At 54.5% G+C, this 13,305-nt stretch overlaps 1 protein-coding gene across 1 annotated transcript in view; it reads right to left on the bottom strand.

Moving 5' to 3' along the window:
* CSUI_001867 (vacuolar protein sorting-associated protein) overlaps positions 1–13,305 on the bottom strand; it is a 44,556-nt gene that overhangs the window by 2,864 nt on the left and 28,387 nt on the right. The window contains exons 14-21 of the mRNA XM_068062070.1: positions 12,235–12,924; positions 11,060–11,700; positions 5,784–10,170; positions 5,131–5,241; positions 4,412–4,489; positions 3,215–3,421; positions 716–2,009; positions 37–93 (exon numbers count right to left, since the gene is read on the bottom strand). Coding sequence (XP_067925956.1) covers positions 37–93; positions 716–2,009; positions 3,215–3,421; positions 4,412–4,489; positions 5,131–5,241; positions 5,784–10,170; positions 11,060–11,700; positions 12,235–12,924 — 7,465 coding nt within the window. The remainder of the gene's footprint in view (positions 1–36; positions 94–715; positions 2,010–3,214; positions 3,422–4,411; positions 4,490–5,130; positions 5,242–5,783; positions 10,171–11,059; positions 11,701–12,234; positions 12,925–13,305) is intronic.

The following is a 13,305-nucleotide window of genomic DNA, read 5'->3' as shown; positions in this document are numbered from 1 at the left end:
CAAGCATGAGAGTCTTGGGGTTTCCGCAAACGTTACCAAGAGAGTCGGAGGCAACGCCGGCCATGCGCGAGAGACCGCCGAAAAAGCCGTAGCCTGTTCACACATCATAGACACGCGGAATACCGGAGGGAGCCGCGATGGAGCCAATGAGAAGACACATTAACTGTAAATGGTGTTATACGTCAGCTGGGCGTGTCTACTGTGTCTGCTGAATGCCTGGACTTGGAGACAACAAGAACCGCCCGCGAAACGGGTACGACTATGGTGCCGTGGACCATTAGGTCCAGGCTGAATGCCTGACGACGGTTGGCCATGGTATGCTGATGAAATGTCCATGAAATGGCTGCAGGGCGATCGAACACGAGAAAAAAAGGACTTCTTTTCCAAAATGTACTTTTGTGGAGCAGTGATCTGACTTTCAGAAAGCACGGAAACTTTGCTGCTTTAGTCTTTCGCTGAGATGCGTTTGTACGAAGTGCTCAAGGCAGAACCAGATAGTGTTCAGGACCCCCGAGCCTACCGGGCACGAGCAAAGTTCCGGCGGAACCGTGACGTCGTCAACACACTGCGTGCAGCCAGAAACCTGGGTGATGTACAGCTCTCCCGTCACGTAGACAAAGACTGCCGACACTCTTTAGTGAGACTCGTGGTCGACGAACCATCGTCCTGGGTGTACTGCGGGTGAAGTGTTTCAGCAGCCGGTCCTTAGTCGTACCTGTGTGACGAATGAAGCTGCTCGCTCCCTTGTATACACCTTCGAGCACATCGTCTCCTCTTTCTGCAGCATGCAAGGGATGCAATGCCAGGTCCCTCACGCCCTGTCTCATGTGAGCCAAAGACCTTGCTGGATTCCCCAGAATGTCGATGGACGCAACGAAGTGTGAAAGTTGCCATATAAGCTGTTGCTTATACGCCTGAGAGATTCTCTGAAGCAGTTCACCCATTGGCATACAGATTTGCTGCTTCATCTCTGTTTGGACTGTCCCGGTGTCTCCCCCTTGCCCGGGCGCAGAGGTTGTATCATCGGGAAGCTCAAAAGCACTGAAGCCTAGCGAGGCCTCCTCTATAGAAGAGAGGGAGAGCAAGGCACGCTGCAACCAGTGATGATGAGCTAAAGAACTAAGAGGGTTAACTCCTGTTCGGAACGAAAAGGAAACAAGCAATTGCTCAATTGACAAGTGGCGTATGCAGAAGCGCCGGAGTGGAACCCGCTCCAGAGATGCTGGAGGAAGCCGTGGGAGGAAAACAAGACCGGGATTCATGGGGCCATCGCATTCAGCAGAGGAGCATTCCAAACATTCCTTCTTCTCTTTGTTTGGCGAGCGCTTCTCACGGGTCTCCTTCACAGCAATTCTCGATACGTGAGTAGAGGCGCCAAATGCTGCAGGGAGAGTTTCCCAGCCGCACGCAGTTTCCGGGAGAAAATGAGCGGGTATTCTAGACCCACTGCCGCTGCTTGCTCTGTGGGTTTTGGCTGCACCGGCGCCCTGTACAACCTTAACCCTAGGAATGTCTCGGCATGGAGCTGGAGTCGCAGAGTGACTTCGCATGCGCCCTCCTGGTGCTTTATCGCTTTCGTTGAGTGATGACGTGACACGCAGAGCCGCAGCGCTCGATTGTCTCCGCCTACTACTGTCACTCAGGCATGCCCCCACGCGCACGTGGTTCCCTTTGCTTGCAGACGGAGTTCGCTGTCCTACGCCCAACCGATCAGACGCCGCACGACCGACTTCGTCTCGTTTCCGTAGAGAATCAGTCGTAGGTTCCTCGGCCCGAGCCAGTGCGTCCTTCGCACGCGCTCGGGGCGAGGAATGAGTATCATAAATGGGTCGACGAGCGCTTTTGATACATAATCTCTTTCGCGAAGCTCCCGTACCACGGAATGAATCATTTGAGAGGCCCGGATCAGATCGCGAGGGGGGCGTCTGGACGGTAGCTGCTCGGTGAAGGTCCCTCAAGGCCTTCTGGAAGGCTTCAAGAAAGTCCAGATCCATACGAATTGTTAAGGGCTGGAGAGATAGACAACGAGAGGAATGACACAACGGATAGACCAGCCGAAAAAACCATCGACGAGGACAATGCAGAGCCTTTCTGAATGACTAGTGACCAAGCGAGATATCTCGTGAGATAGAAGGAACGCACTGGCGTGAAGTACTGGCCTTCAGACAATAGTTTCACATGACGTACAGCATATTGTATCCAACCATGCAGCTATGGTTATAGCATCATGTACCACTATGTCCGTACCTACATTACTCACATATACCTGTCATCCCTCCGAGGAAAGAACGAACGAGTCCATTGCAGAAACAAAGAGATCTTCTTTTCCTCTGTACGGCCTAGAGAAAGGCTGGTTCGTGTGTGTGTAACAGAACCTAACAAGTCTGAACTGAAGTCGGTCAGTTTGGTCCTGTACTTGAAAGAAGAAAAACACGAATTTGAAATTCTCTCGGGGATCACGTTCAGGGCACGCTTGCGTCTCTTGAAATGTGTCAGCGAATGTGAGGAAGGGAAAGTCGATTATGACGCCGAGACACAAGCATAGCGAGGGAAGCGTAAACTGGGATGAATGATTGAACACCGTGAAGGTACTAACTAGAACAGAGGCGGTGAGGAAACGTAACAGCAGTCACAACACAGATTTTTCCAATTTTGTAATTATTTGATTGATGCTAAAGCAAAATAACGCACTTGGACGCTTCGTATCAGTAACCCTTACAACAGTGTGGGACAGGCACCCCAGCTGCTGGGGCGAGAGAAAAGCGTTGTTGAGTAGGGCATGCAGAGGTGATCAGAGATTCCGGGAGAGCCTCGTTTGTAGCATTGGCACACATTCAAGTCACTAACAAAAGCCTCTCTTGTCAGAGATATCTCGGCTTTCTTATCTTTACGAAAGCCAGCATACAGCACTACAAGTTTACCGTCTAGAAATTCATCCGTATCTGTGAGGTGTCAAGAATGAGTGCGGTCCAACTTCTCATTGCAGGTCACACCTTTTTCTTCAGGGGAGCTTCGGTGAAGGGGAACGGGCAGAGGGGTGGACTTAACGCATGACCGGAATATGCACTCCTGCTGAATTTTTCTCGCTCAAGTGAAGGCCGTATGCCTTTTAAGTGACACGAGACAAAACAGCCAACGCATTGAAGAAAGTTGTTCACACCCATCTTCACGCCGTGACCTCTTCGGGACGTCATGGCGCCAAGATAGAACTTACCACGAAGGAGAGGGTGAAATTCTCCACGTACGTCACTTCTTCGCCACAGCCATTACCATGTTGGGGAACCAGGCGTCGCTTGAAGAGAAATTCGCATAGAGGCTTAGAAAGACTGTAAACTGCGCCCGCAGTGGCTCTACCGTCTCTGCTGACACCGCGCCACAGGTCACCACGCCCGGCTGCCACGCTTAGGGGGGACGCAGCTTCCTAAGAAAAAGCACCACACAAGTTGTACACGGTGCTCTTTCACGGCAATCGGCTCGGCGGATACAACAGACACACCCAGACACTTGTTAAGCCTGCTACTGAGCACTTCAACGAAGCTACAACGAGCGAAGAAACACGGACAGCTTCCCTCCCCTGTTCTTTCTCACTGCAACCTGACACGGACGAGCCCAGGTGTACGATGGTCCCGGTCGGAGCACTGGAGACGTAAGTACTAACAAGGTCCGAGCTACAGAGGCCTAACAGGTGCAGCCAGGGGCACACGACCCTTCCTTGCGCCACAGAAGCACTCACTCCATAGATCCGCGGAACCGTAATGGATATACAATAACGAGACCGGTATCATGGCGTCAAAGCAAAGGTACGATAGACACTGGCTTCGGCGTGTCTCCGTGATCTCCACTGCAATAGACAAGGAAGAAGTTCGCCCGCCGGCGCACATGTGTCAACTTAACCTGCTTATGTAACCACTGAGAGAGTCCCGTATCTTTTCAGGGTAGCGCCGTATTTGTTGTCAGCGCTGACGGCTGCCTTTGTACCCATGAGGCCTAGGGACTCATTCTCCCGTTATGCGGACGTAGTTCTTCTCGTCGTCGAGTAGTATTTTCACTGCTGTGAAGTACACTCTACCGAACACACTCGCCTGTTAGTGAATGCATGTGAGAAAGCAGTACTGCAGGGCTCGGCAAGTCAACAGCAAGGAAGGTACTTCACCATGCGCGGCAGGCCACCCGCCTTCGAACACGAGACACTGCGAACAGCCGGTGGCGCTGTCCCAGCAACCGCCGAGCCCTTAAATACCCGTCCGTCCGTTGCTACGAACAGAAGAAGAATCAAGACCACGCTTCTTTCAAAGTCCCACAGTGACAAAAAGTGCTCTGAAAAAACACTCGTTCAAAGAACACACCCCCGGGCTCCGGGATGACCAGGGGGGCAAAGGCGGAGCAACCTTGCTAGCAGTAGGAGCCTTACCTGCAGCGGAGGAACTACAGGCCGAAGTGCTCTCTGGAGAAGGACGGGGTATAGAGCATGTATGCGCATGTTGTCAATCTGAATGCAGAGCAAAACGATCGAGAGAGAGAGCACCGCGTGTCAACCGGAGGATCTTTGGGACGGATGTATAGTATCTACTACTGGAATTGAGCGGTAACCAAGTACACACAATCAACACGGAGGTACGAAGGAAGAAAACAGACACAGCTGTAAAAGGCTTCTTCCCGCCGCCGCCGAGCCCCAGAATGCAGCGCCCGCTGGTACACGAATGATAAATTCACTCTCCCGTCCCGGCGAATTCCCCCCTTTCTGTGCAGTCGCAGTCCGATCGGGAGGAACCCCACACGGCACGCGTATTACGAGCCAAAAGCTTTACTAAGATTCACGCATCAGTCCAGTCACCAGTTCCTCTCGCATAGTGGAGATTCTTGGAAAAACGAGAGTACCTCGTCAGGTCTTCAACATTCATTGGGCCCCCCTTGCGCCCACGCTTCTTAACACGTAATGCTAGTGGTCAAATCTAATCTACTTTCAAAACGCAACACGACAGCTCGGCTCTCACCAAGCAGACTTCTAGTTTGACTGCCTACTAAACCACCTGACGACGAGGGAGAGTACATCAATCCACACTACCCGTGCCTCTGGTCTCGTATGGCAGATTTCGCATGTGCCAAGCCTGCGACACACTTGCTTCGTACCTGTAGATCTTGAACCGAAGCGGCGACGACTTGGTGACCATCGCTAGCAGCGAAGAGAAGCGAAAAGTAATCAATGGAGATCAGCATCAGCTCGTCTGGCGCCTTGACGAGCTGTCATGAACAGAAACAGCCAATGGATACAGTAGGTTAACCAGCGTCATGACCTTCCCTTGTGATACACAGAGATTCACCGGGCCTGACGATGTCGGGGCGGCCAGCTGATTGGCCATCCCAATCACCCACGCATGAGCAGGCCTCTCTCAGACAGGAGCAGAGAGTCTGAGTTACTACGCGTGTTGGCACTCCCGGGTGGCTGCGTCTACCACACACACATATCTGTAGGCTTTCCAAAGAAGACAGGCTTCTCGCTCTCGGCTGCGCCAACAAGGACTGAGCCCCTGAGCGTGGAGCGTCACATCGAGACTGTGTGCGAATGCATGGTCGTGTTACTAGCAACGAAGCTAGCGCTAGGTGCACAGAGCCCCTCAACTGAGATACCGAAGGTCAATCCACACATCGACATCTGCACCCGTTCAGAACCCTCCACAGACACAAGAACTGAGTCGGAAACAAAGTACCCCTTAACGACTACACGATGAAGACTACAGCGCTACTTCTGCTTCTGTGTATCAAGGCAAGTCGAGAGAACTCACCCGATGGGTGAGAGGGTTCTTTTGCCTGGTATCCGCAACAACGGAAATAAGCAGCTGAGGGATACATATACGGATCTCCCTCCTTGGAGGCTCTGGGGTTGGAGATGCAGGCAGAGGAGCAGGAGGAAGCTGGGTAAGGATGCTGGTCTCCTCCCGGAGTCGCTTGGCGTACTGAAGGTTGAAGCGCTCCGTGGATATAGTGGAACTGCCGTCCGTTTCCGTATCGGAGCTCCTGGTGACTCTGCTTGGTTGCCTCAGCCGCCCTCCAGCGCTTGTAGCCGGCGAAGGCTGGCACTCATCTCCCCCCCTTCCTTCGCCCCCTCTGTGTTCCTGCCGCTTTGTGGCGTCCTTCCCCCTACGGCTACAGTCTGGGTCCGGCGAACTCGCTCCGGGACGGTCCCCTGCGGGGTCAGTGCCGGACATACCCCCCGGGGAACTGCCGCGACCTGAAGGAAACGCGGTGAGAGGAGTGGTGTTCTCTAGGCCTGTCTCCTTTCCGCTGTGAACTCCTGGGTTGCCTTCTCCGTGCTTTTTTTCCAAGCTATGCTGATGAAGCAACATTTGCCTGTCTTCTTCTTCATCGCAAATATAGAAAAGATAAGGCAGTTTCTGATCGGCGAGTGGGACGACGCCGGTTCTTGTAGCCTCTTCCGGCTGGAGTTCATCACTCGATTTTGCATCTCTCGAGGGCATCGCACCAGAACTGCCACCTCCAAAACCCCACCATGCGTCGCCACGAGATGCCCCGTCTCCCTCTTCCCTCCTTGCATCCCTGTCGTTTTTGTCTTCTTGTCGAAATGCGCTGAAAAAAGGGGCGAGGAAAAGAGGGATGCGTATCGGTTCATAGACTGTTTTCACCTGCGGCAAGAGGTCACGGCACATATCATCACCCTGTAGGTCGTCAGAGGAACGAAACACATTAGAGCTGATCGACGAGAAGGTTTTCAACGTGCTCTCCCTTGTTAGAGAATGAGTCAACGCAGGACTGTCCAGCGTCTTGACGGCACGCCCGAGTGCTACTGCTCTGTCCCGTTCTGGAAAGGTAGGACTGGATTGCCTTTCACGATCTATTTCCCCCTTTGCACTGCGCCGACTGTACGCGTCAACCAGCTTCTCTCGCATTTCGCTCTCGTGCCTTCCTGCTACCCACGAACCATCGCGTCCTTGCCTCGTGTCGGCCCTCCATACACCGCCTTCGACCAAGGGGTTCTGTAGGACTCCAAAGATTCCTCGGTCGTAGGCTTCGCGTTGCGCATTCCGCCTCTGCAGCCGACGAACTGACTGGCCAAGCGAAATGGAGGGGAAAAGCCAAGGCGGGTCTTTTTGCAGGGAGACTGCATAGGTACGAAGCTCAGAGTGGGCTTGCGGCTTCGACAGATACGGTGGGGTATGAAGAAATCGGTGCACCGGTATCACCAACGTCGTATCATCCGTCAAGCCCCCGGGGCGCCCCCCTGTAGCACTGCTCCTTGTACCTTCTTCGGTCCCGCTGCCTGCTGGAGAGCCAACAGCCTCCGAGAAATCTCCGGTATGAAGATCCGTCCTCCCGATCGTCTTCAGCCCGGGAAAGTTCTCGTCTCCTGACCTCCTCCGAGATGGCAGAGGTACAAGCTCGGCCCCAAATCCGTACTCTTCAATTCCATCCCGTTGACTTTGTCCTTCCTGCCTTACGCCCGCTAAGTACGACAACACAGAACTGACTGTTCCACTATTCTCATATCGTCTCCTGCCATCATTCAGTTTCACGAGCGGAGCCGGTTCCTGGTCATAAGACAAAGCCTCTTGCCCCGCGGACGAAGAAGACTTGGATCGGCTTTGCGCATTGGATTCGCCTCCTCCTCCTCCCCACGAGAACCAAGATCCACCAAGCGCGTCTGCCGCAACTTGCGATAAGCCTGATGCCGCTGCCGCCGCCGCAGCGAAGGCATTCTGCTGAGACACTAGCAGAGCGTCTGAAGCGGCGGCCGCTGTTGATCTTTCTCTCGTGTTGTCCCTTTTATGACCCGAGGCTGCAACCCCGCGGTCCGACTTTCCGTCTCGCGGAGAGAATGGCTGCTGGTTTGATGCATGCCCTGCTTCACTCCCACGTTTTGACAGGGCGGGCACACCAGAAGGAGAGGCGCTTCGGGGAGAAGCGGAGTCGACCCGCGTTGTATTGTGAGAGGGTGAGAGCTGACGGTGCTTCTCCGCAATCTTCCTTGCAGTTCCATGATCCTGAACGAGCCTTTGCGAGGCTCTGCTAGACATTCCGCCACTAACGGCATCCAGAGATTTCGGATGCAACGATGCTGGCCCCAGAGGGGAGTAGTCAGACACGACTACCGTGGACGCAGTACCATCTCTACGCAGATCAAGCACAAGCCACTGTGCGGAGGGAAGCCACGGTAGCTTCAGCAGTTGCCGCTGCCACCGGGAATCTACTCCAACAGGCAGGCATACTAGAAACGGTGGAACAAAATATCGAGAAGACACAAAATCTGCCTTGGACCTTGCCCCACTGAAGAAGTGAGGATGGAACGCCAACGGTGCTCCTCCTACTTCGATAGACGTGTTACGTCTACAATCGTCCCACGCTAGCAAAACGTCGTCACCAGGATTGATCAGGAACGGTGCTGGACCGAAGAAGTACGGCGCTGCTGCTGCTGCGGCACACGCGCACCACCCCTTGTTTCGCTCCGCCCCTGTCTTGTTTAAGCAGTCGCCATCGCCACGCCTCTCCTCTTCGACAGGGCGTCCCCCCTTTCCCCGTAATTCATCCTTGCGGCCGCTGCTCCTCGTCGCTGGGTCACGTCGGTGGCTGTCCTCCAACAGGCGGGCTGCATCATGCTTGTCCTTCGGGAGAGCCCCTTGCAGTTTCTGGGTCAAAAGAAATTCCAGAAGGCCTGCAAGACGCTCCCGACTTACATCTGGAGAGACATACATTGTTCCGGACTGATGATCGATCAGCGGCCACGCCTGCCTCCGCGAACTCTGGGAAGACGCGCCGGATCCCCTCACATCGGATGCTCCGCCAGTGAATAAGCTCCAGAAGGCTCCCCCTCCCTCTGCCGCATCGCTACTGTTCCCGCCGTCGTAATCACTGTCTGACCATTCATCGGTCGAGAACGATAACATTTTCCCAACGTCCTGAACGGCTGCTCCTGAAGCCGCCTCACCCACGGTGCCACCGCCAAGTTCCAAGCCTCTGAACGCTGCATCTGCGGCATTGCGGGATGCTTCCAATGCAGCGGCTGCAGCCGCAGCAGCGTTCGCATGCATACACTGTCGGACCAATAAAGGGACACTCGACCTATTTCGGACGCTTACACTATTCGGATAACTCCACGACTCCTCTCGCACGACGACCGTCTTTCCACCTGCAGGGCCATCACGAACCTCAATACGCAGCACTGAGGTGCGACTTTGAGACCTTTTCGTTTGCCTTATTGACGCATCCGTTGTCATTGCCGTTCGCTGCAAAGAAGGTAGCGATGAAGGAGAAAAGGCCGCCTGCGGCTGGAAAACAGTGTTCGTTAGAGCCGACAATGTGCCGTGCGACTGCGTAGCGCCCATAGGGTCCCTGCGAGGTGGGCTCGAGGAAACAGAGACTGTGATCCCCTCTCCCGGTGCAGACTCAGAGGCACGGACTGCAGGTGGAGATACTGCGTTGCGGTGAAGATCTTGCGCTAGCGTAAAAGGGCTTTTGTCCTGGTGGGATGGGTGATATCTCTGTAGATGCACGACTTCCCGGGTTTTCATGTCGGTTCTCAGCAGCGCCGTCACTTCCTTAGCCCTGCACTCGAGCGCGCCCAATAAGGGATCTACAAAAGCTTTGTCGCCGTGCTCCTTGCTTCTGCCCGTCGGTGTTTCAGGAGGCTGTGCCAACTGAAGGGACTGAGAGGCGATGTCTTCGTTACTACTACCCAATTTTGTCTTATGCTGTTTACTGTCACACATCCCAGCCACGGCAGCGTCACCTGCGTGAGCTGTGAATGTAGCGGACCCCATCGCCGCATGTCCGTCAATGATGCTCTGGTCCGCTGGCGCGGGACCGGCGCCCACACGGAGTACTTCGGCCACTGTGGACTTGCATATGCAGCATCTCGGCGTAACGGCTGGGAGATTTCGCCGGGGGACGGGGGGTATACGCACAGGCCAGTCTTGAGTCTTGGTGCTGAGTGGACAGCAGCCTGACCACTGAGACCAGCAAGAGCCTTCTACACAGCTAGATGTCACCCCGCCGACTGACACGCCGGTCTCGCGATCCTTCCCACTTGCTATGGAGACGCCAGCACCCGATCCAGGACCCTGAGTAGTTGAGGCGCTTGCGCGCTCTGAGTCGGTTTGGGCAACCCGACTAGAAGCTTCGTCCACTAACGACCTCGACACGACAGTGTACTGCAGCGCCCTGGGAAGTCACCAAAAGAAAATAGCCACATTGACCTGTTCAGTTCTAGACTATTGAGGGCACATGTGGGTAACCAAATTAAGTGCAGACATAATTTACGTTACTTATGAAATCAGATGGGACAACATTTTCATCGGATGATACCCGCAGAAAGACCGCAAGGAGCAAACGAAAGTGGAACAACGCTGCGACGGTAGGTCTACAGCGGTGTCTCTCAATTCAACTGAAGATGCCAGAATACCATGCAAACAGCAGTGTGCCGGACTACCGCACCGTGAGGCAGAGGCTGATGACGACGGTCCGAAACTTACAGCCTTCACAAAGGCCGGACTAACTCGTCGTGTGTTCTGTGCACACTATTCCAACTCTTGACAATGGCGATTACGCGACACACAGTTCTGGCAGCGAATGCTGATTAAGGAAGGACCGCACCCCTGGAGAGTGACGCCGCAGATTCAGATCTTCTATGTGGCCAGTCAATCGGAGCTCGATTACGGCCGCATCGCTGTTGTAGTTCTGGCTCGTACGGCCGGTCCCATAGTCTAAAGACGAATACAGTAGGTGCCCAACGATTTCCGAGAGACTTCGTTGTGATGTTTGTCCCACTCCTTGAAGAAGAACCAGGCGCGACACGAGTCCTGAAGCGGCTGTCACATCTGGGGGCTTTACGGCTCTTCTTCTGTAACACATTTGACTATGGAGGTTGTAGCTCCCAGTACGGTTTTCCAGGGGCGCCTCGAGAGCGCTTCTGACACCGGGGCGGCTACCCGCTGTCACAGGGACCGGGCACGCAAGGGTTCTTCAATGTGTACACTCTGCAAGGTAGATGACAGGTTCCTGTTGGGAGGAACAACTGCGTGTGCTGTTAAAACTCTCAAATGTTCCATACCTCGCTAGCTGAATGAATTTGGCGCCTTCTGCGCTACTCCAGAAAAACGGCCTCTGCTCACGGGGCCCGACGTAAATGGCGCCCTCCGACATCATCCGACCCGTCCCTTCAACTTCACTTATCTCTCGCAACACCCACGCGCTCCGTCGGTCCTCTCGTGTCTCTCTTCTTCGCTCGCCTTTTGCGATGCTGCGACTGTTTGTCCTTTCTGCTTGAACTCGCCCCTCTCCGTAGTTTCCTCTTTCCAAGTGTTCTTCCGTCGGCCATTGCCCTGATCCGTCCTTTTCTCCAAACACTTGATCCGAAGCTCTAGTCAAGCGCCGGCACCGCCGGCTGCTGCCATGGGTGCGACAAGATAAACACCGTGACTGCCGGACGGAGATGGCACTCGCGGTGGCGTTTACAACCAGGTAGAAGGGCAAAACCAAAAGGAGCTGTACAGGACGAAGAAGAGGCAATGGAGCGGAGCACATCCGAATGGCGACATCGAGCGAGGGAAGCGAGCGGCTGGTTAACGGAGTAGAAGAACGTTGTGGGGCTAGAGGGAGAACCGGGAGACAGCAATCGGGTGAGACCGGCCGGCGGATGTTCAGAAAGGGAGAGGTGCCTAGACCGGGTAGGTGAATAAAGAATGCCTCTGCCTGGAAAGACATGAACGAAATACGAGACCAGAAGGTGAACCTTATAACAATGCACATGGTGAAAGAACTGAGCCAGTGGTCGCCAGTTCATCGTACTCGGGACCGAACGCAGAGGCGGCTGTCCTGCAACGCGTGAAATGAAGTACAACAGAACGCGTCTCCGACAAAGAAGCGAAACAACACGAGAGAAGAATCGTTCGTGCGTCCGACAGCAGAAAGCAACTGATACACAATGGCGTTTCTGCAGAGAAAACCCACCATCCACTACGCACATTCCGGACACAGAGAGAATTTAAAACCTATTTTTTCAGATAGAAAGGAGCAAAGAAAGTCGAACCCGTCACCACACAAGATGAAAGGTAACAGCAAGAGAAGGCACGTCTTCCCCAGAAGAGATATACGGCCTTACACCCACGTACAGAAGAGCACTGGAGAGAAGCCCAGGACCTTTTCCCACTGGCGTAATGTAAGCGCACACACAGGTGCCACACATACATGTTTTCGGAGGCCATCTTTCTAGTCTGCCTGACCAACCTTGTGATCCAGTGCATAGACGCCAACTGATCGCTTTGCCTCTCCGTCGACACACAACTGGGCCGCTTCCCCTGCAACACGTCTCAACATCTGCTGTAGCTTCGCAGGACCAGTTTCCCCGCCTTGCTTGTTATCACCTCCAGACCCGGCGGTTACCGGCCGCCCCTCTGCTGCTTGCAGCGCCGCAGATGCCACCGAAGCAGCTGCGGCCGCGGCATTCACAGCCACAGTAGAGACGGCGTTAGCCGTGGCTAGCGCCCAGTTACTTTCGTCTTCCACTAAAGATCCGTCTGTGACATAGTAAAACTCTGCATCTTCTTTTCTAGTACCGTCAACTCCTCCGCCGGGCGAATTAGTCAGACTCTCTGGCTTGTCGGTCTCCGGAGGAGATTCAAGAGATTTCGCAGACGGACGCTTGTCTGTCACACCGCCAGCGGACACGGTCGTGCTGGCCTGGCCAACTTGAGTGGATCCACCAGGACGGCGACTCAGCCTTTTGTTGGCAGCACGTGCATCGGCAGCACACGAAAGGTGAGCACGTATGAAGGCAGCTGCACCTTTGAGGAATGAAACCATCCACGTCGACGAATGCACGAGAAGAGACGGCGGGGCACCGGGGACGTGGGCGTGTTGGAAGAACAGCAACAGGCGAAGGGGATGACGATGCCCGCGGGTGTCCCGACAGAGAAGCTACGAAGAAAGGCGACACAGAAAACTACTAGAGAATTCACACCGACACGGCGCTGACTGGCTGTAGTCGGAAGTACGCCGCCAGCACAAGGAGAACACGAGCTCACCAGAGCGGGCCGCAGCCTTTGCCCAGAGTCAAAGGCCAGTCAAATACTAGCGAACAGCAGCTCCTTCGCAGTTAGTCTCCTTTTGCTTGCGGGCGCGCGTGCACCTGTCTTCGTTCTGCGCAAAAGCTCCTACTATTGAACAGCGCTGTCTGTGAAGCCCCCGTAATGTAACAAGGCATGAAGCATAGTGCTGGCATCCTCGTCTCGTTGGCTTAGCGCGCGCACCACAAACTCCACCTCACCGCCTTTGAAGACACGGCTTTCAGCGGATGAG

The sequence above is a fragment of the Cystoisospora suis genome (genome assembly GCF_002600585.1).
Source record: "Cystoisospora suis strain Wien I chromosome Unknown contig_751, whole genome shotgun sequence".
Lineage (NCBI taxonomy): Eukaryota > Apicomplexa > Conoidasida > Eucoccidiorida > Sarcocystidae > Cystoisospora > Cystoisospora suis.
Note: the sequence above shows the minus strand (reverse complement) of the source record. Positions and strands in the feature narration are given on the sequence as shown.